Source organism: Oncorhynchus mykiss, chromosome 12 (genome assembly GCF_057628025.1).
Source record: "Oncorhynchus mykiss isolate SJ-2025 chromosome 12, ASM5762802v1, whole genome shotgun sequence".
Classification (NCBI taxonomy): Eukaryota; Metazoa; Chordata; class Actinopteri; order Salmoniformes; family Salmonidae; genus Oncorhynchus; species Oncorhynchus mykiss.
In genome coordinates, this window is record NC_143033.1 from 74,620,733 (window position 1) to 74,641,348 (window position 20,616).

At 45.8% G+C, this 20,616-nt stretch overlaps 1 protein-coding gene across 20 annotated transcripts in view; it reads right to left on the bottom strand.

Moving 5' to 3' along the window:
• Window positions 1-123: 123 nt before the first annotated feature.
• srcin1a (SRC kinase signaling inhibitor 1a) overlaps window positions 124-20,616 on the bottom strand; it is a 56,900-nt gene continuing 36,407 nt past the window's right edge. For 18 of the 20 annotated variants that reach the window (XM_090193263.1, XM_090193272.1, XM_090193261.1 and 15 more), the window contains one exon: window positions 124-6,007. In XM_090193263.1, the coding sequence (XP_090049389.1) occupies window positions 6,005-6,007 (3 nt within the window). In that variant the 3' untranslated portion in view covers window positions 124-6,004. Of the gene's footprint in view, window positions 6,008-18,742; window positions 18,749-20,616 lie in introns of all 20 variants that reach the window. The other 2 variants (XM_090193275.1, XM_090193276.1) reach the window with 2 other exon arrangements.

Here is a 20,616-nt window from a genome sequence, read left to right on the forward strand (position 1 = left end):
CATCCGAGGGCCGCCGCTGGACCCGTCACAGAGCCTCCACCTACTGGCATGATACGTTATCGATCCCAAAAGGGAGAGAAGATCAACTTACTGTCTACGACAAAGTGAAACCCGGACTCCGACTGCACAAGAGAGCTGCACTTTATTAGACACACACAACCACAGCAAGTATGTACAAAAGGAAGCAGGTTCAACTGCCAGTCTTCTCACAGAAAAAAAAAAGTAAAATCACATTTCTCACAGAATATCATGGCATCCGCACTGATAAATGAGAATGTCCAGTATCAGTAGGTACTTATATAGATCTAACATTTTTTCGTATTGTTGATCATGTCACGCTACTCTACAAGTGGGAAATCGTAATTGGTGGGTTTTTCTGGTGAAGGTGCGTTGAAGCGTTCCTGGATCGTTCTGGATGGTTGGGAACACTTCTCACTCTTAGCCATCATCACCGTAGCATCACTGATCACAGTGAGACTGAACATGCCCGTGTCACAGAAAGACCCAAAGTAAAAAGGTCTGGTTCTCTACCGTTGTGAACCTTGAAAGTGGTACACCGCTTTTTCTATCTCGCTCTGTTTTTTAAGAAAACATGTAGACAACACTTTTCAACTGCACCGTGCGATTGCTTGACAATATTTCATGCATTGTTTTATAATATACCTTTGTAATCCATCATCTTTGAATGAATATAACATCATTTTGGACATAATATTTTGTTGAACTTTCTAGGAATTACTCAGTCTATTTACATATCATTTTTGTCTTGTTTTCTTCTCGATGCCAAGATTTTGGAACATCCACACATTCATGTCAGAACCTCATACAGTTCTGCACACACCACAGACAGCAGGTCAAACAATGCACATATGTCTCTTTCATTTATTAAAAACAGAACCAAACACGTCTCAATAGACAAGGATTATGATGATGAAGAAAAAGCTAACGCTCCATATCTATCCACCTTACGGGCTCTTGGTTTGTCATTGAAACCTAAATGACGTATTCAATGCTGAGATCCTTCTCCGTTAATAACTTTGGGCCATACTGATGTAATACCAGTAGAGGGGTTTCTAGTATGGGCTATTCATTTTAGCCAAGGGTGAAGAACACATCAGTCAGGTATAGGGAGCGCTATGTAATACAAAGACTAGGACAGAGACTAGAAGAGGACTAAGTAAACCAACAGAAGTTACAAAGAAAAGGCACGCCCCTAAGAACAGGTCTAGGAACAGCTCCTCTTACCTCAAAATGAATGTTAGCTAGTGGAGGCCTGGGAGCAGACATTGTACTGGACCAGCTCAGGGGCAACCTCTCCCTTAACATACCAGTAGCATGGGCCAGCAGGCCAACAAAAGAGCAAACTCACTCAACTGTTAAAAATAGTGCTAATAAAAATATCCCAGAATTAAAAATGAGCTCCACTGTATATTACATACCTGTCCTGTCTTCTATACAGATAAATATTTTCAAATCAATATAAAAATGTTCTGCTTATGAATAAATAATTTGCTAATGTGAACTACATTATCTCTCTCGAAGAATTGAAAACTGTACAAAATGCCTACTCATATAAATCCCCAAAAGAGGATGATTTAAATTGTACATTATAATAATTTAATCCAGACCTATGTGTCACACTTTCTTCACAATTATATTAATATCATACACAAACATCTTAACGAAGATATATTTATATATGTATAATTATTTTACTTTTCATTTCAAGTTTGCATGAACTATCTCTCTGATTGCCAGGGGCTTTCACTACGAGTGCCTCCACTCTCCTCTCCTCATCCCTATTACCAATAAACCCCTCCAAGACTCAGCCATATTGAAATCTCCTGTCCAGTAACACTAGTGCTATGGTGACTCAAAAAAGCATTGTCACGCAGTCTTGGGGTTCTCGTCTTGGACTTTCCTGTGTAAAAGCAGCGAAGTGTGAATACCTCCCGCACTTCCTCCCCATCACCCTGCCAGACGCAAAAGCAGCGCTGGGAGATATGGATTTGAGTGTGGAGTTGAATGAGTAAGTGAATTTCTTTCATTTGGCTTTCACTTCATAAAACCCAGGGCTTGAGTCCTGCATTGCTACAGTGCAGCTGGCGTGAGGCTTAACTAACTCGCTGTGCCGTGAGCTTGCCGTTTCCTCGCTGACAGAACAGAGGGTGTGCTTATTGCGATGCCACGGCCACATTCTGACACACTCTGGTGTGCGTGCGTGTGTGTGTGTGTGTGTGTGTGTGTGTGTGTGTGTGTGTGTGTGTGTGTGTGTGTGTGTGTGTGTGTGTGTGTGTGGGGGGGGCCAATATGTACCCCTTTGTTCTGATCTTTACAACCATGTGTTGTCGGCGCCGCTGATGTGATTTGGGCCATCATACCAAGGTTCCTCGGCCTGAAAAACACAAACGTGCACACGATCTGCACTGCTATAAGCCTACAAGAACAGTATTTTGGTGGGTCTCCAATGAAACCAAAGTTCCAGAGGGTTCATGCAGATAGGTCCACTCTGTGCTCTCATGGGGAAATTGCAACATCGATCATTTTGTGCTGTTATAACAGTACCATGGCAGTCAGACATACAGGTCCAGTGGGAACCTCTTCTAAGAAGGGTTTGATTTATAGACACATCTCCCCCAAAGGACAGCACAGATAGCAAGTTGCAAAAAATAATAGCCTTCTTAAATTCAAAAGGGTGTCAAACATTGACGTCCAGATAAACCTGTCTAACCAGCCCTTTTACACCTCATGAACCCAGTAGAGAAGAGTTAAAGCACTTTGTTATTACACTAGCCTTCAAACATGAAAACCACAACCAATCTCCCCACCTCAAGCTGTCTGCACTTGACACCGGCCTCTTTCACAAGCAATTGTTTTCATCTCAATGCCACAAAGAATCGATTTCACGCACTTGTCTCCTGAACAGTTGAAGAATGAACTAGGACTACACACGGCCATAACCCCCTAGGTCGCCTTGGTGACGCATCACAGAAGTAAGAGAGCTTCAGAGTGTTTGCTGGCGTAAGATTAACAGCAGGGAAACCATCGACACGTCTTTGACGTGTGTTTCTATCCTTATAACACTTCCAGGCTCTTAAGTCAGCTGCGAGGAATGGAGCCAGTGATCTGCGTAAGCACTCCGGTTTTAAGGGGAGAACACTCATATACCCTGGAGCTGCCTTCGTACATGAACCGAATTATTCTCCGTAACATATATCACAGAACAAAAGCAGCCATTTCCAGTGGCAACCTTACTACTGCAAAACCAACAGCTGTGGGCTAAGTCCGCTTCTGTGTCGGGGGAGGTCCTGATAAACTCATTATGGGTTTTGTCTCGAGCAAATGCTGAGGCCAAAATGAAAGTCATTGTGCCGCATGTCTTGTAAATAATCAGCTAAACAATGATCAGCTGGTCCACATCTCCGGGAATTGAATTGAAAGGGAATTCATTTGTGCCGTCGTTTCTCTCTCTCGAACATTCGGTTCCTTTTAACCATTCAAATCGATTACTACCTAGAGGACCGCATTATCAAACCGGCGTGGGTTAATTCATGACCAGTGGTTCCACAGTCATGAAATAGAGAAATGGGCAATCTAGTCAACAGTTCTGACTCAAAACAACTGGAGACTGTGCTTTTCATAAGCAGTTTGGCGGATCTCCGTCTCACCGGCGTGTCGGAGACTGTGCGTGCATCTACTGCTGTGTGCCTGTGCCTGGTCACGCGAGCGTGTGTTGAGTTCAGAGTGTAATCACTGCAGCGGGGAACGCCAGTCCAAGGCAAAACCCGTCCACTGTGGATACGTCCTGATTGTCGTGCAACATTCATGTCTACACATTCTACATTCTTTAACGATCAATTTCAATGTTTAAATATATTTTATTTCCCCCCCTTCTTCATTGTACCAGCTCAGTCGTTAAATAACTGATCTACTGTAACATCACATTACTGTTCCTATAATGTGCTATTGTGGGGCGATACAATTGTGCGCAGACTCTCAAACCAGAGGACCTCAACAAAAGCAGCTCCCTGGCCTTTTCTTCCATTGCCAAACTGCTGTGTTAATAGTGGGGCCATAGAGAACGAGGGTAAGAACGGAATCAGATGCCGGAGAGAAGCAGTCTTAAGCCACTCCAGGGATGTAGCATTAGATAAACAGTGGAATGTACAGTCACATTGAATGGGAGCCGTTTCATTCATGTAAACTCTTTACAAAACAGGGAGAACTATAGCACCAGTTTCGACTTCTACACAGGCGATGCAATAAGTCTGAAATAAAGAAACGAACAAACAGAAAACTGTCTCAGAATGGAAACCACCACCTTGGTTTAGCTTTGTTTTTCTCGACAGATTCACATTGTGCTGGAATAAGACTGCTATAGCTCTGAACACACACGGCTACTGTACTGTACTCGTTGATTATTGCAACTCTACTCTGTATAATATAAGTCACAGTCTAGATATCACATCTACTCCACTTAGGTTCCATCCAGTAAGATTTAGCAAATGGTGCGATGATAAACTGAGGGTTCATAAAGTACTGGCACTGTTTTTCTGTCCACCCAGACCAGACCGGACCAGACCAGACTAGGCCGGATCAGACCAGACTAGACAAGGCAGTGGGAGGGAGTGGAGGCCGAGGTCCATCTTTGAGCTCTCTCTCTGGGGGTCTGGGGAACTGTCAGTACTACTGAGTGGGAGAGCCAGAGAGGAACCACAATCAACTCTTGTACTGTATAATTATAGATATGTGAAGATTCTGGCTTCTGGACTGAGACCAAGGGCAGCAAAGTGACACTCAGAAAGTCAATTCTGGGGAACTCCCCACTAATATGTGTTGCTGCATGTGACTCTTGGAATTGAGGGCTAGGGTAGAGGGCGGGGCTAGTGTGTTTGTTTTCCTCTTCATTTTTGGCATGTGATGGTGCTTTGATTGCGCTCCTCCTCTTCCTCCTCCTCCTCCTCCTCTCATCCATCCTCTTGTACTTCACTGTGAGTTGCTAGGGGAGACAGGTTTAGGCAGGGTCTTGCTGCCACGTTCCTTGTAGCTGTTGGAGCCGGAGTACTGCAGGCTGCGGCCGCTGGGCTTGAGCCCCACAGAGGAGAGGTTGAGGGAGGTCAGGGGGGTCGGGGAGGAGGGCGAGGAGGAGGGGGTGGAGGTGGTGGAGGTGGGGGAGGTGGAGGAGGAGGAAGAGGAGGTGGTGGTTGAGGTGGTGGTGGAGTTGGAGGAGCGGCCATTGGGCAGGGGCAGGGAGGAGGCGCGCTGCTGCTCGCGGAGGAGGCGGTGTTGGCGGAAGGTGGAGGAGAGGAGCAGGGCCTCGGCGCTCAGGCTGGAGGCTGATAGGCTGGAGGCTGACAGGCTGGAGGCTGACAGGCTGGCCAGCAGGGCTTTGGCCTGGCTGGAGGAGACTGTCAAGGAAGACAGCGCCCCCTCCTGTGGATACTTCCTCAGACCCGGGGCGAACACAGTCGAGGCCGAACTGGAGGAGGACAGGCGGCTGGAGAAACTGGCAGCTTTGGTGCCTGACAGGAGGGGCTCAATACTGCTGCTGCTGTTCCCATGGGCCTATGGGTCAGACCCAGGGACAGACCAGGAAGAGGAGGAACAGGAGGAGGAACATGGAGAATTGGGGAAAATTGGAAAGGTTTCAGGGGGAAAAAGAGAAATTAAAAAAGAGAGTACAGTCACATAGTTGGTAGTGGTCCCCGACAGCACCCTTCCATTCACACAGACATACGCACACACAAACATACAGAACACACACACAAACACACCAAGGGGAGAGTGGTAGATATCTTGTGCATTGTGGGGTCAATGTAGGACATGAGAGGGTACAGGAGTCAGAGACTGCTAATACCCATGTTAAGCCAACAGAGGGTGGGGGGGCTTAAGGGCGTGGACTAGGAGTAGCAGGGGATGGGGTGGGGGTCAGATGCAGCTCTGTAGTCAGGTGGTTGGTGCTGAGGAGGAGTCTGGAGAGGACAGGCACGGGCTGGTCCCTCACTCACTGTGCAGGGTCAGAGGTCACAGAGGCGCAGGTGGAGGGGCGGGCCGGGTGGTACAGGATGGCCCAGGAGGATCACACAGGTGACAGGGTGGTGGGTGAGGTGGTGGTGGCGCCCCAGGAACAGGTGGTGTTGAGAGGCACAGGCAGGGTGGGGTGAGGTGAGGGACGAGGGGTGAGAGGTGGGGGGTGAGGGAGGAGGAGTGAGATGAGAACAAGAGACAAACACAGGAAATTCAGGTTAGTATCAGCTAATGTTGATGCTAGCCAAGAGCGCCAAATACACAGAATGAGACAATACATTCTTTTTTTTGTATTATGATACCAACAGTCTGAAGTGAAAATGTAACAGGAGTGTACAGGAATGTAACGTTACGGTTTTGACCGTTTTTTAATGGCCGTCCGAGTCATTAAAAATGCAAAACACATTCAATGAACAGCATCACGCATATTCCCCTTTGTGTGATGCTAGAGTACACCAGTAGATGACACTGTGTTGGCAGTGAGACATTGTGGTAACGCTGTACACATTATACCGTATAGGGGGTGTATTCTCTGTAAATGCAGTCTGCCAGCATTCAGTCTCTCTCATAGAGGATGGCTGGAGGAGAGTGGCAGTGCCAAGGCATGGGCAGGAGACAGGCAGTGCCAGGGCATGGGCAGGAGACAGGCAGTGCCAGGGCATGGGCAGGAGACAGGCAGTGCCAGGGCATGGGCAGGAGACAGGCAATGCCAGGGCATGGGCAGGAGACAGGCAGTGCCAAACGCTAACAGAGCTATGCCAGAGCACGGGTGTGTGAGGGTCCCCTACTCTGTGATCCGTCCTACTTCGGTGCCACTGGCTGATGACACCTGTCTAGACATCTGTGCTTGTGGCTGGGGGATGAGAGGAAGAGGAAGAGTCTGATGTGACTATCCCAACTCTGTATCATCAGTCAGACAGACACTGGGAGAGAGCAATACCAGGTTTTATATCAAAGGCCATTGTTTATTTAGAGGTGACTTTGATTAAATCCAGGATTGCAAATAATTTGCTCTTGAATAACTCTTGTACATAAATATGTCAAAAGTTCTCTTCCACAAGGCAACCCATTATTTCTGAGAGGTTTCTACTCTGCCCTGCATGTTGATTGGTTGGAGGGTGTTAGTGTGGAGACAGAGGGGATTTGGTCTGTGTGGTTGGTCGGACAGCAGGTGCGTGTTGTGTGGCCTGTGAGGCTTTAACCTGCTCTGTTGGCTGCTGCTGTCTGTCCCCAGAGAGAGGGGCTGTTCCTTCTGCCTGAGGACACCCTCTCTCTCTCCTCTCTCTCAAGCCTGGCTACCGCAACATTTATTCCGCTCTGTTAGTGCGGTAAGATAGCCTCCTCTCATCTCCAGAAGCTCAGAGCTGCCTGCCAAAAGACTGTGTCGTGGGACTGGAAATGGAAATCGAAATGGGAAATGGAAATCGAGGATTGTGGTATGAAAAGGATTCACATTGTCATGGCCTCCTTGATCTGCGCCAAGGCCAACGAACCGAAATGGTGGCTTTGAACTGTCTGTTCTTATAACAGCTCAGTGATTTAAAAAATCCTCTCATGCCTGGATGGCTCTGACGTCTCCTGGTACTGTAGCAGTGCCTAATAACTAGCGGCACAACGACACTGAGTATCATCTCACAATGCACTGTTCAGTCTCACACACACACACACACACACACACACACACACACACACACACACACACACACACAGTACAGACAGATAACACAAATATGAAAGCTTTCACACCACCGATAACGTCAATTCATAACACCACTGAGGATATAAGCAGAAAAGAGACAAACAGAGAAAGAATAGGAAGATTAAAGGAAAGCGTGATGACCAGAGAGAGAGAGGGTCAATGTAAGAGTTTGGGGTCAGGGGTCATCTCTGGGGAGAAGAGATCTCTTTACCTTCAGCTGTGGCTCCAGTAGAAAGGACACCCACGGTGGGCATGTCTGGGTGGGTGTGAGTCAAAACAAAAGCATCAGTAGAGAGTGGGGCTACTAACTCACAACCCTATGAGCATGGGGAAACTAACTTACAACTCAATGAGGGTGGGGAAACTAAATTACAACTCTATGGGGGTGGGGAAACTAAATTACAACTCTAGGGGGTGGGGGAACTAAATTACAACTCTATGGGGGTGGGGAAACTAAATTACAACTCTATGGGGTGGGGAAACTAAATTACAACTCTATGGGCGTGGGGAAACTAAAGTACAACTTTATGGGCGTGGGGAAACTAACTTACAACTCAATGAGGGTGGGGAAACTAAATTACAACTCTATGAGCGTGGGGAAACTAAATTACAACTCTATGGGGGTGGGGAAACTAAATTACAACTCTAGGGGGTGGGGAAACTAAATTACAACTCTATGGGGGTGGGGAAACTAAATTACAACTCTATGGGGGTGGGGAAACTAAATTACAACTCTATGGGCGTGGGGAAACTAAAGTACAACTTTATGGGCGTGGGGAAACTAACTTACAACTCAATGAGGGTGGGGAAACTAAATTACAACTCTATGAGCGTGGGGAAACTAAATTACAACTCAATGAGGGTGGGGAAACTAACTTACAACTCAATGAGGGTGGGGAAACTAAATTACAACTCTATAAGCGTGGGGAAACTAACTTACAACTCTATGAGGGTGGGGAAACTAAATTACAACTCTATGAGGGTGGGGAAACTAAATTACAACTTTATGGGCGTGGGGAAACTAACTTACAACTCTATGAGGGTGGGGAAACTAAATTACAACTCTATGGGCGTGGGGAAACTAACTTACAACTCTATGAGGGTGGGGAAACTAAATTACAACTTTATGGGCGTGGGGAAACTAACTTACAACTCTATGAGGGTGGGGAAACTAACTTACAACTCTATGAGGGTGGGGAAACTAAATTACAACTTTATGGGGTTGGGGAAACTAAATTACAACTTTATGGGCGTGGGGAAACTAACTTACAACTCTATGAAGGTGGGGAAACTAACTTACAACTCTATGGGGTTGGGGAAACTAAATTACAACTTTATGGGCGTCTGGAAACTAACTTACAACTCTATGAGGGTGGGGAAACTAACTTACAACTCAATGAGGGTGGGGAAACTACATTACAACTCTATGAGCGTGGGGAAACTAAATTACAACTTTATGGGCGTGGGGAAACTAACTTACAACTCTATGAGGGTGGGGAAACTAACTTACAACTCAATGAGGGTGGGGAAACTAAATTACAACTCTATGGGGGTGGGGAAACTAAATTACAACTTTATGGGCGTGGGGAAACTAACTTACAACTCTATGAGGGTGGGGAAACTAAATTACAACTTTATGGGGGTGGGGAAACTAAATTAAAACTTTATGGGCGTGGGGAAACTAACTTACAACTCTATGAAGGTGGGGAAACTAACTTACAACTCTATGGGGTGGGGAAACTAAATTACAACTTTATGGGCGTCTGGAAACTAACTTACAACTCTATGAGGGTGGGGAAACTAACTTACAACTCAATGAGGGTGGGGAAACTACATTACAACTCTATGAGCGTGGGGAAACTAAATTACAACTCAATGAGGGTGGGGAAACTAAATTACAACTCTATGAGCGTGGGGAAACTAAATTACAACTCAATGAGGGTGGGGAAACTAAATAACAACTCTATGAGCGTGGGGAAACTAAATTACAACTCTATGGGCGTGGGGAAACTAAAGTACAACTTTATGGGCGTGGGGAAACTAACTTACAACTCAATGAGGGTGGGGAAACTAAATTACAACTCTATGAGCGTGGGGAAACTAAATTACAACTCTATGGGGGTGGGGAAACTAAATTACAACTCTAGGGGGTGGGGAAACTAAATTACAACTCTAGGGGGTGGGGAAACTAAATTACAACTCTATGGGCGTGGGGAAACTAAAGTACAACTTTATGGGCGTGGGGAAACTAACTTACAACTCAATGAGGGTGGGGAAACTAAATTACAACTCTATGAGCGTGGGGAAACTAAATTACAACTCTATGGGGGTGGGGAAACTAAATTACAACTCTAGGGGGTGGGGAAACTAAATTACAACTCTATGGGGGTGGGGAAACTAAATTACAACTCTATGGGGGTGGGGAAACTAAATTACAACTCTATGGGCGTGGGGAAACTAAAGTACAACTTTATGGGCGTGGGGAAACTAACTTACAACTCAATGAGGGTGGGGAAACTAAATTACAACTCTATGAGCGTGGGGAAACTAAATTACAACTCAATGAGGGTGGGGAAACTAACTTACAACTCAATGAGGGTGGGGAAACTAAATTACAACTCTATAAGCGTGGGGAAACTAACTTACAACTCTATGAGGGTGGGGAAACTAAATTACAACTCTATGAGGGTGGGGAAACTAAATTACAACTTTATGGGCGTGGGGAAACTAACTTACAACTCTATGAGGGTGGGGAAACTAAATTACAACTCTATGGGCGTGGGGAAACTAACTTACAACTCTATGAGGGTGGGGAAACTAAATTACAACTTTATGGGCGTGGGGAAACTAACTTACAACTCTATGAGGGTGGGGAAACTAACTTACAACTCTATGAGGGTGGGGAAACTAAATTACAACTTTATGGGGTTGGGGAAACTAAATTACAACTTTATGGGCGTGGGGAAACTAACTTACAACTCTATGAAGGTGGGGAAACTAACTTACAACTCTATGGGGGTGGGGAAACTAAATTACAACTTTATGGGCGTCTGGAAACTAACTTACAACTCTATGAGGGTGGGGAAACTAACTTACAACTCAATGAGGGTGGGGAAACTACATTACAACTCTATGAGCGTGGGGAAACTAAATTACAACTTTATGGGCGTGGGGAAACTAACTTACAACTCTATGAGGGTGGGGAAACTAACTTACAACTCAATGAGGGTGGGGAAACTAAATTACAACTCTATGGGGGTGGGGAAACTAAATTACAACTTTATGGGCGTGGGGAAACTAACTTACAACTCTATGAGGGTGGGGAAACTAAATTACAACTTTATGGGGGTGGGGAAACTAAATGAAAACTTTATGGGCGTGGGGAAACTAACTTACAACTCTATGAAGGTGGGGAAACTAACTTACAACTCTATGGGGTGGGGAAACTAAATTACAACTTTATGGGCGTCTGGAAACTAACTTACAACTCTATGAGGGTGGGGAAACTAACTTACAACTCAATGAGGGTGGGGAAACTAAATTACAACTCTATGGGGGTGGGGAAACTAAATTACAACTTTATGGGCGTGGGGAAACTAACTTACAACTCTATGAGGGTGGGGAAACTAAATTACAACTTTATGGGGGTGGGGAAACTAAATTAAAACTTTATGGGCGTGGGGAAACTAACTTACAACTCTATGAAGGTGGGGAAACTAACTTACAACTCTATGGGGTGGGGAAACTAAATTACAACTTTATGGGCGTCTGGAAACTAACTTACAACTCTATGAGGGTGGGGAAACTAACTTACAACTCAATGAGGGTGGGGAAACTACATTACAACTCTATGAGCGTGGGGAAACTAAATTACAACTCAATGAGGGTGGGGAAACTAAATTACAACTCTATGAGCGTGGGGAAACTAAATTACAACTCAATGAGGGTGGGGAAACTAAATAACAACTCTATGAGCGTGGGGAAACTAACTTACAACTCTATGAGGTTGGGGAAACTAACTTACAACTCTATGGGGGTGGGGAAACTAACTTACAACTCTATGAGGGTGGGGAAACTAACTTACAACTCTATGGGGGTGGGGAAACTAAATTACAACTTTATGGGCGTGGGGAAACTAACTTACAACTCTATGAGGGTGGGGAAACTAACTTACAACTCAATGAGGGTGGGGAAACTAAATTACAACTCTATGAGCGTGGGGAAACTAAATTACAACTCTTTGAGCGTGGGGAAACTAACTTACAACTATACGGGCGTGGGGAAACTAACTTACAACTCAATGAGGGTGGGGAAACTAAATTACAACTTTATGGGCGTGGGGAAACTAACTTACAACTCTATGAGGGTGGGGAAACTAAATTACAACTCTTTGAGCGTGGGGAAACTAACTTACAACTATACGGCCGTGGGGAAACTAACTTACAACTCAATGAGGGTGGGGAAACTAAATTACAACTCTATGAGCGTGGGGAAACTAACTTACAACTCTATGGGGGTGGGGAAACTAACTTACAACTCTATGGGGGTGGGGAAACTAACTTACAACTCTATGGGGGTGGGGCTACTAACTTACAACTCTATGGGAGTGGGGCTACTAACTTATAACTCTATGGGCGTGGGGCTATTAACTTACAACTCTATGAGAGTGGGGAAACTAACTTATAACTTGAGGTGGAGTAATGAGAGAAGACAGACATCCATGGCATGTTATGTCAATACAAACAGCCTGCTGTCAGCCATTGAGTATGGGTTTAGTAATGTCTTTGTTACTGTTGTTGTTGGCGCTATCTTAACTTATTGCCTGGTGCCGACTCTGAGAGAGATTGTTTTGAGTGTCTTTCCTTTGGGCGAGGGGATAGTGTTTTCACACAGCCTATTTTCAGTGTAATTGTTTGCAACAGTCTGTGGACAAAGGGAGCACGCTGAGATCCTGTGTCCTCATACTGAAATAATGGGATTAATTTTCCTCTCAGTGGGCTAGAAGGAGGCCACTCCACCCCTACAGCTTTCCAAAAACAGGGAAGAAGAGGGAGGGAACAAGAGACACACGGGGAGAGAGAGAAAGACAGAGGTGGGAAAAGAGAGACACAGGGGGAGAGAGAGAAAGACAGGTGGGAAAAGAGAGACACAGGGGGAGAGAGAGAAAGACAGGTGGGAAAAGAGAGACACAGGGGGAGAGAGAGAAAGACAGAGGTGGGAAAAGAGAGACACAGGGGGAGAGAGAGAAAGACAGAGGTGGGAAAAGAGAGACACTGGGGGAGAGAGAGAAAGACAGAGGTGGGAAAAGAGAGACACAGGGGGAGAGAGAGAAAGACAGGTGGGAAAAGAGAGACACAGGGGGAGAGAGAGAAAGACAGGTGGGAAAAGAGAGACACAGGGGGAGAGAGAGAAAGACAGGTGGGAAAAGAGAGACACAGGAGGAGAGAGAGAAAGACAGGTGGGAAAAGAGAGACACAGGGGGAGAGAGAGAAAGACAGGTGGGAAAAGAGAGACACAGGGGGAGAGAGAGAAAGACAGAGGTGGGAAAAGAGAGACACAGGGGGAGAGGGAGAAAGACAGGTGGGAAAAGAGAGACACAGGGGGAGAGAGAGAAAGACAGGTGGGAAAATAGAGACACGGGGAGAGAGAGAAAGACAGGTGGGAAAAGAGAGACACAGGGGGAGAGAGAGAAAGACAGGTGGGAAAAGAGAGACAGCCAAATTGAAAGAACAATAAATAATAGGGATGAAAAAGATTGGGCAGTAAGGAAGGAGTGAGTGAATAAAACGGAGGAAGAGAGAGAAAGCGAGTGACAGCTGAAGGGAGCACAGAAGCGGGAAGCACTGTGCTCTTCATATTGAATAATCAGTGATTGCACGGACACAACTGAGTACTGTACTGACAAGGGAATTAGAGATTCCTCCCATGTTTACCTACATAGCTACTAGTCAGCCCAGTCTCATAACACACTCTCTCTATATATTATATATGCATCTCTCTCTCTCTCTCTCTCTCTCTCTCTCTCTCTCTCTCGCTCTCTCTCTCTTTCCAATTCAAATGGCTTTATTAGTCTCTCTCTCTCTCTCTCTCACTCTCTCTCTCTCTCTCTCTCTCTCTCTCTCTCTCCAATTCAAATGGCTTTATTGGCTTCTCTCTCTCTCTCTCTCTCTCTCTCTCCAATTCAAATGGCTTTATTGGCTTCTCTCTCTCTCTCTCTCTCTCTGCATGCTGGGAGTGATTGGTGCATGCTGGGAATTGTTTGAGTGAAGGAGTGCGTGTGTTGTGGAGAGTTAGATATTCACAACTTTCTTTCGGTTTGCTATTTCTTGGTGGCATTTTTTGGTTTTCTTCTGTGCATGATTAAGGTTATTATTTTTGTTGTGGTAGAATGAAGTATTTTGTTTTTCGTATGGAAATGACCCTGATTTTGGCGGGGATGGCAGCCCGAATGGTGTTACTGTGTGTTACTGTGTTACTGAAGCTACTGTCACTTCTGGTCGCTGTAGGAGAGAAGGTAGGCTATGAGAATGTTGCTTATGCATCCCGGATGAGTAAAGCGGTGGTGGTATTTCTAAAAGAAGAGTGTCTGGTTGATCGGATGGTTGAGCATGGCGTACTTCTTAAAGAAGAGTGTCTGGTTGATCGGATGGTTGAGCATGGTGTACTTCTTAAAGAAGAGTGTCTGGTTGATCGGATGGTTGAGCATGGCGTACTTCTTAAAGAAGAGTGTCTGGTTGATCGGATGGTTGAGCATGGCGTACTTCTTAAAGAAGAGTGTCTGGTTGATCGGATGGTTGAGCATGGCGTACTTCTTAAAGAAGAGTGTCTGGTTGATCGGATGGTTGAGCATGGCGTACTTCTTAAAGAAGAGTGTCTGGTTGATCGGATGGTTGAGCATGGCGTACTTCTTAAAGAAGAGTGTCTGGTTGATCGGATGGTTGAGCATGGCGTACTTCTTAAAGAAGAGTGTCTGGTTGATCGGATGGTTGAGCATGGCGTACTTCTTAAAGAAGAGTGTCTGGTTGATCGGATGGTTGAGCATGGCGTACTTCTTAAAGAAGAGTGTCTGGTTGATCGGATGGTTGAGCATGGCGTACTTCTTAAAGAAGAGTGTCTGGTTGATCAGATGGTTGAGCATGGCGTACTTCTTAAAGAAGAGTGTCTTGTAGATCGTATGGTTGAGCATGGCGTACTTCTTAAAGGAATGTTTATTCAAGTTACGCCGCTTTTTTCTCCATCAACAGGGGTAACGATTTCAAATGTACCACCGTTTATTCCCAATGAGCTATTGGAGCGCGAGTTATTATGGAGCGCTTTGGGAAGTTCGCCAGTTCAATTAAGGTTGTCCCGTTGGGTTGCAAACACCCGGCGTTGAAACCGATAATGTCATTTCGGCGACAGGTGTTTGTTTTTGGACTCGAGCAGACTTTAGAGTTATCGTTTAAAATCAAGTATGACAATAGAATGTATATGGCTTATGCTAGTACGGGTAGTCAACAGTGTTTTGAGTGTGGGGATGTTGGCCATAAGCAACATGCTTGCCCGAAAAGGGAAAAGGCCGAGGGAGGGGCGCGGGTGGTCATCGTAACGCCTGGGCCCTCTGATGTAGGGAGAGGTGGACCGACAGCGGTAGAGCAGCCAAAAGCACCTGTTGCTGAGGAACAAGTTATCCGTGTTGAGGGCACGGAGTTGCACCTTGTATTAGAGGGAAATGTTATGCAGCAGAAAAATATTGTTGTAGAAGGTACTGATGTATCTGAAGAGCCAGTTCCTCAGATTAGTGAGCAGGTGCCCAGTACGAGTGCTGGGGTAAAGGAGGGGGTTCATGTGGAGCTAAGCTCCCAGGTAGTGGAGGAGATGCCCACTACGAGTAATGGGGTACAGGAGGGGGTTCATGTGGAGCTAGGCTCCCAGGTAGTGGAGGAGTTGCCCATTACGAGTGCTGGGGTTCATGTGGAGCTAGTCTCCAAGGTAGTGGAGGAGATGCCTGGTATGAGTGATGAGGTGCAAGTGGGGAGTGTTGAAAGGGATGTGGTAGAGGGGAGTCAGTTGTCTGTGGCCTCAGCTGAGGAGGATCAGGAGAAGGATATGGATATCTCTTTTGATATGATAGCAGCTGGTGAGGACTCAATTTATGATCTAGAGGAGGTAAATGGGTTTCTGGATCAGACTTTTGGGAAATCTGTCAAATTGGCAGATTATTTTGACGTTGATAAATTTGTGAGGTCAGCTGTGATGTTACAGAAGGCAGTGGGGTTAGACCAATTGAGTGAGAAGAAGCGGTTTCGCTTGAGGAAATTTGTTACTGCTGTCACAGCACCAAAAGGTGGTGGGAAACGTGGTCAGGTTAATAAGAGAATATTAAAATAATGATGATGATCATGCTTCATAGGGTGTCTTTTTTCTCGTTGGTTTCTCTGTGGTTTCTTCTGCTTTTCTTTTCTCTTTTCTATACGGAGGTACTAAGGGTAGGTTTTCTCAATATTAATGGGGGAAGGGACAGGAATAAGAGGGCTTGGGTATTAGAAGTAATAAAACAGAAAAGGCTTAATGTAGTTTTCCTACAGGAGACACATAGTGATGAGGAAAATGAGGTTGACTGGGGTATGTGGTGGGAGGGGCAGCATATACTCAGTCATGGTACTAATTTCAGTGCTGGGGTGGCAATCTTGTTTTCCTCAGGTTTAGGGGTGACTGTGCTATCTACAACAGAGATTGTCAAGGGTTGGGTTTTATTGGTCAAGGTGGATGTTGTGTTTTTTTGTATTTTTGTATTTTTTTATGTTTATGCTCCTAATAAGGGTACAGAGCATATTGCTGTATTTGATCAAATAAAGGAAACCTTAAGACAGTGTGACCAAGAGGGGTGTATGGTTTTAGGGGGGAACTGGAACTGTACAGTGGATTTCACTGTTGATCGCACCGCTGAATAACCTCACCTGTGGTCAGCAACTTGCCTGTCTGGCCTATTAACTGAGTTTGAGCTTTCTTCTGTGTGGAGAGTAAGGAATGCAAAAGTTAAGCAGTACACATGGCTAAAAGTTAATGAAGGTCGTGTCAGTGCAGCAAGGTTAGACAGGTTGTATGTATCTGAGCAATACTGTAGTAGGGTTGGAAGGTGTGCCATTACTCCTGTGGGTTTCTCTGATCATCATATTGTTACTGTCGATATTCACTTGTCCTGTCCACGAAGGTCATCACCTTACTGGTATTTTAATGTTAAATTGTTACATGATGTCATGTTTTGTGACAGGTTTTTGTTGTTTTGGGAAAAATGGAGGGTTACAAAAGGGAATTTTGAGTCCTTGAGACAATGGTGGGAGGTTGGGAAGGCCCAAAAAATAGTATTTTGTCAACAGTATACTGCTCTGTCTCAAATTGAAGTTAAAGAGACTATCAAGGCCCTTGAACAGGACATCAAGTCTATTGAATTTAAGCTGCTCACTCAGAACGACCCTGGACTAGTCATGAACTTACAGGACAAGATACATGAACTGAGGTCGTTTCTGCATGAAAGAGTGAAGGGTGCCTTGATTAGGTCTCGTCTGGCTATGGATGCTCCTAGCGCTTAAAAAAATTAACTAGGACAGTTGAGATTGCAACGTAAACAGATGGTCTGCCTTCGTCTCCCTGATGGGAAGGTGACCACGGTTGACAGCGAAATGCGTCAACATGCTGTGGATTTCTACTCTGCCCTCTATAAGGCGGAGGATTGTGACTCTCTGTGTACTGAACAGTTGTTACACGGTCTTCCTCAATTGGGACCTGAGCAGAGAGTCGCATTGGACTCTGATATTACACTGCAAAAGCTGTCCACAGCAGTTATGCAGCTCGCTCTCAACAGGCCGAGCCCCTGGCATTGATGGTTTACCATCTGAGTTCTATAAGCATTTTCGGGGGTCTATTGGGGAGGATTTTTATGAAGTGGTGTGTGAATCCATTCATGAGGGTTCTCTTCCTGTATCCTGTCAATGTGTGGTGCTTTCACTGTTGCCAAAAAAGGGGGATTTGGCTCTCATAAAAAATTGGAGACCTGTTGCTTTGCTGTGCACAAAATACAAAATTGTTTCTAAATGTCTCTCAAACAGGTTGAAAGAGTATCTGGGATTGTTGATCCACAAGGACCAGTCCTACTGTGTACCTGATTGCTCTATTGTTGACAACTTGTTTCTGATAAGAGATGTTTTAGACATGTGTAAACTGTCTGATGTAAATGTGGGTTTACTTTCTTTGGATCAGGAGAAGGCTTTTGATCGTGTGGACCACCAGGACTTGTTTAAAACAATGAAAGCCTTTGGGTTTCGGGATGTTTTTTTGTCTTGGATGAATTTACTGTATGCTGGGGCCTCGTGTATGGTGAAGGTGGATGGTGGATTGAGTTGCCCCATCCCTGTCCAAAGGGGCGTCAGGCAGGGATGCCCAATTTCAGGGCAGTCATATAGTCTGGTGATTAAACCAATGCTTTGTTTTAAGAGCAAATCTTACTGGTTTCTCTGTGCCAGGGGTTATGAAGGGTCCCACGATAGCACTGTCTGCGTATGCAGATGACGTGACAGTTTTTATTACAGGGGGTGAGGATGTTAAGGTTCTCTCAAACGCTTTAAAGGTGTATGAGGGGGCCTCCTCAACTAGAGTCAATTGGGGAAAGAGTGAAGCTCTGTGGGCAGGTCAACTTCAGATGGGGTCTTCTCCACGGTTACCAGGGGGGCTTCAGTGGGGCAGAGATGGGATGAAGACTTTGGGGGTTTTTCTAGGCTCCGATGTCTTTCAGAAAAAGAACTGGGAGGGTGTAGTGGAGAAGGTGTGTGCCAGACTGTCAAGATGGAAATGGATGCTGCCCCAGCTGTCTTATATGCAAGGGGAAGGGTACTGGTAGCTAATAATCTTGCTGCCTCTACCCTGTGGCACAGACTAATGATTTTGCAGCCACCAAAGGGTCTGGTACAAGAGCTTCAGAGGACCCTTGTCAACTTCTTCTGGCCTGGACAACACTGGATTAAAGCTGCAGCCCTGTACTTGCCACTGCACGAGGGTGGGCAGGGACTGGTGGACATTTCCTCTAGGATCATGGCTTTCCGGCTTCAAGCAGCCCAGAGACTGTTGTACAGTGACGGTTCTAGCTGGGTCGACACAGCCTACACACTGATGAGGAGAGTGGGCTGTTTGGGCTTAGACAAGCACCTTTTCCTCTTAACGCTGGAGGGGGGGGGGGGGGGGGGGGGTGAAGTGCCTGGCCGGACTCCATTTTCTGAGTCTGTTATGCAGGCTAGGAGAGTCCTTGTCAAGTCCCGTAAGACCTGCACGCCACCAGGGATGTGCCTTTTTGAAGAGCCTCTTTTTTATAACACTGCCATCCAGTCCCGTGCTCTGGGTTCAGCCAGCCTACGTTCATGTCTGCTAGGCGTGGGGTGTACCAAGCTGGGTCATCTGATGCAGAGCAGGAGCAGATCGTTGGAGGAGCTGGGAGAAAGAGCAGGGATCCGATCATCTCGCCTACTGAGGATGGTCGTCGCTGAGGTCTGTGACTCCTTGCCAGTACTTCAGCTGCAGTATGTGACTGACACTTCCAATTCTGATCGGTGGAAGGAGGGTCTGGATTATGTGTTCCCTGCACTGATTGTTAGTGCTGCGATGGGGGCATTCGAGGAGGACGTGGGGATGCTGCTTTCCTTCCATACCCCGGAGCTGGGGGAGTTCAAGGTGGTGGGAAAGAAGGCCGTGTACAGAATATGTGTAAAGGTGTCCCATGCCTCTTCCCTGGAAGGGGTAAAATCGATGAGGTGGGCAGGTGTGCTTGGTCCAGGTGCCTCCCCAAAAGGCTGTTGGCGATCATTATACAAACTGCCTATTGGTAAGAGGACAGCTGACCTCCAATGGAGGATAATACATGGAGCTGTAGCCACCAACATGCATCTGGTACACCTGGATCCTACTGTTGGGGAAGGGTGTCCATTCTGTGCTGAGTCTGAAACTCTGGCACATCTGTTTTTACAGTGTCCCAGGTTGGTCAGGATGATTGACCTGATCACTAATTGGTTCTCAGCATTGGGAGAGGTTTTCTCTTCCCAACTGTATATATTGGGGCCAAAGTACAGGTATAGTCAAAAGGGTGTAGTTGTGTTGCTTAATTTTGTGTTAGGGGCAGCAAAATTAGCGACATGGAAGACCCTGTGGTGGGAATGCTGGAGTGAATGTTGGCAGCGAGATTGAGGGTTGAGTTTGCCTATTATAAACTTGTCAACAATATTGATCTGTTTATGAGTATATGGGGTATTCAGAGGTTGTTGTGTTTAGTTACTGTGGAGGAGAAATTGGAGTTGTGTTTTTAATTGATGTGTAACTGTGGTTTTGTATGAGTATTTATTGTGTTGTGGGCTCTCAGACCCAATAAAGATGATTTAAAACAAAAAAAAAATAATCTCTCTCACACACACACACACACACACACACACACACACACACACACACACACACACACACACACACACACACACACACACACACACACACCTCTCTCTTGATTCACATGAATGGCTCCCTCTCTGAATTCCCAATCAAAGTATTTTTAGCATGTAGAGGGGGTTTAGGTGCACTTCAGTGCTCTGGTATTTTTCAAGTAACATTGACATTAAAGCTTATTTCATTGACATGACTCCTGCCTGCACCAGAGAAGAAAGTTCTCTCTCAGCTTGACTTTGTTCTGACACGGCTGATCAGTTCCATTTCCCCGTCTCCCCTGGGTCCCCTTGCATCTCCCAACTTATAACCCAACATCCTTCAAAACCTTCAGGTGCCCTGGTGCACTACACTATCTATTCCATAGACTATCTATATCCCCTTTATCAAACAGGACCCTAGGAGTACTAGTGGCTCTGGCTAATCCATCGACA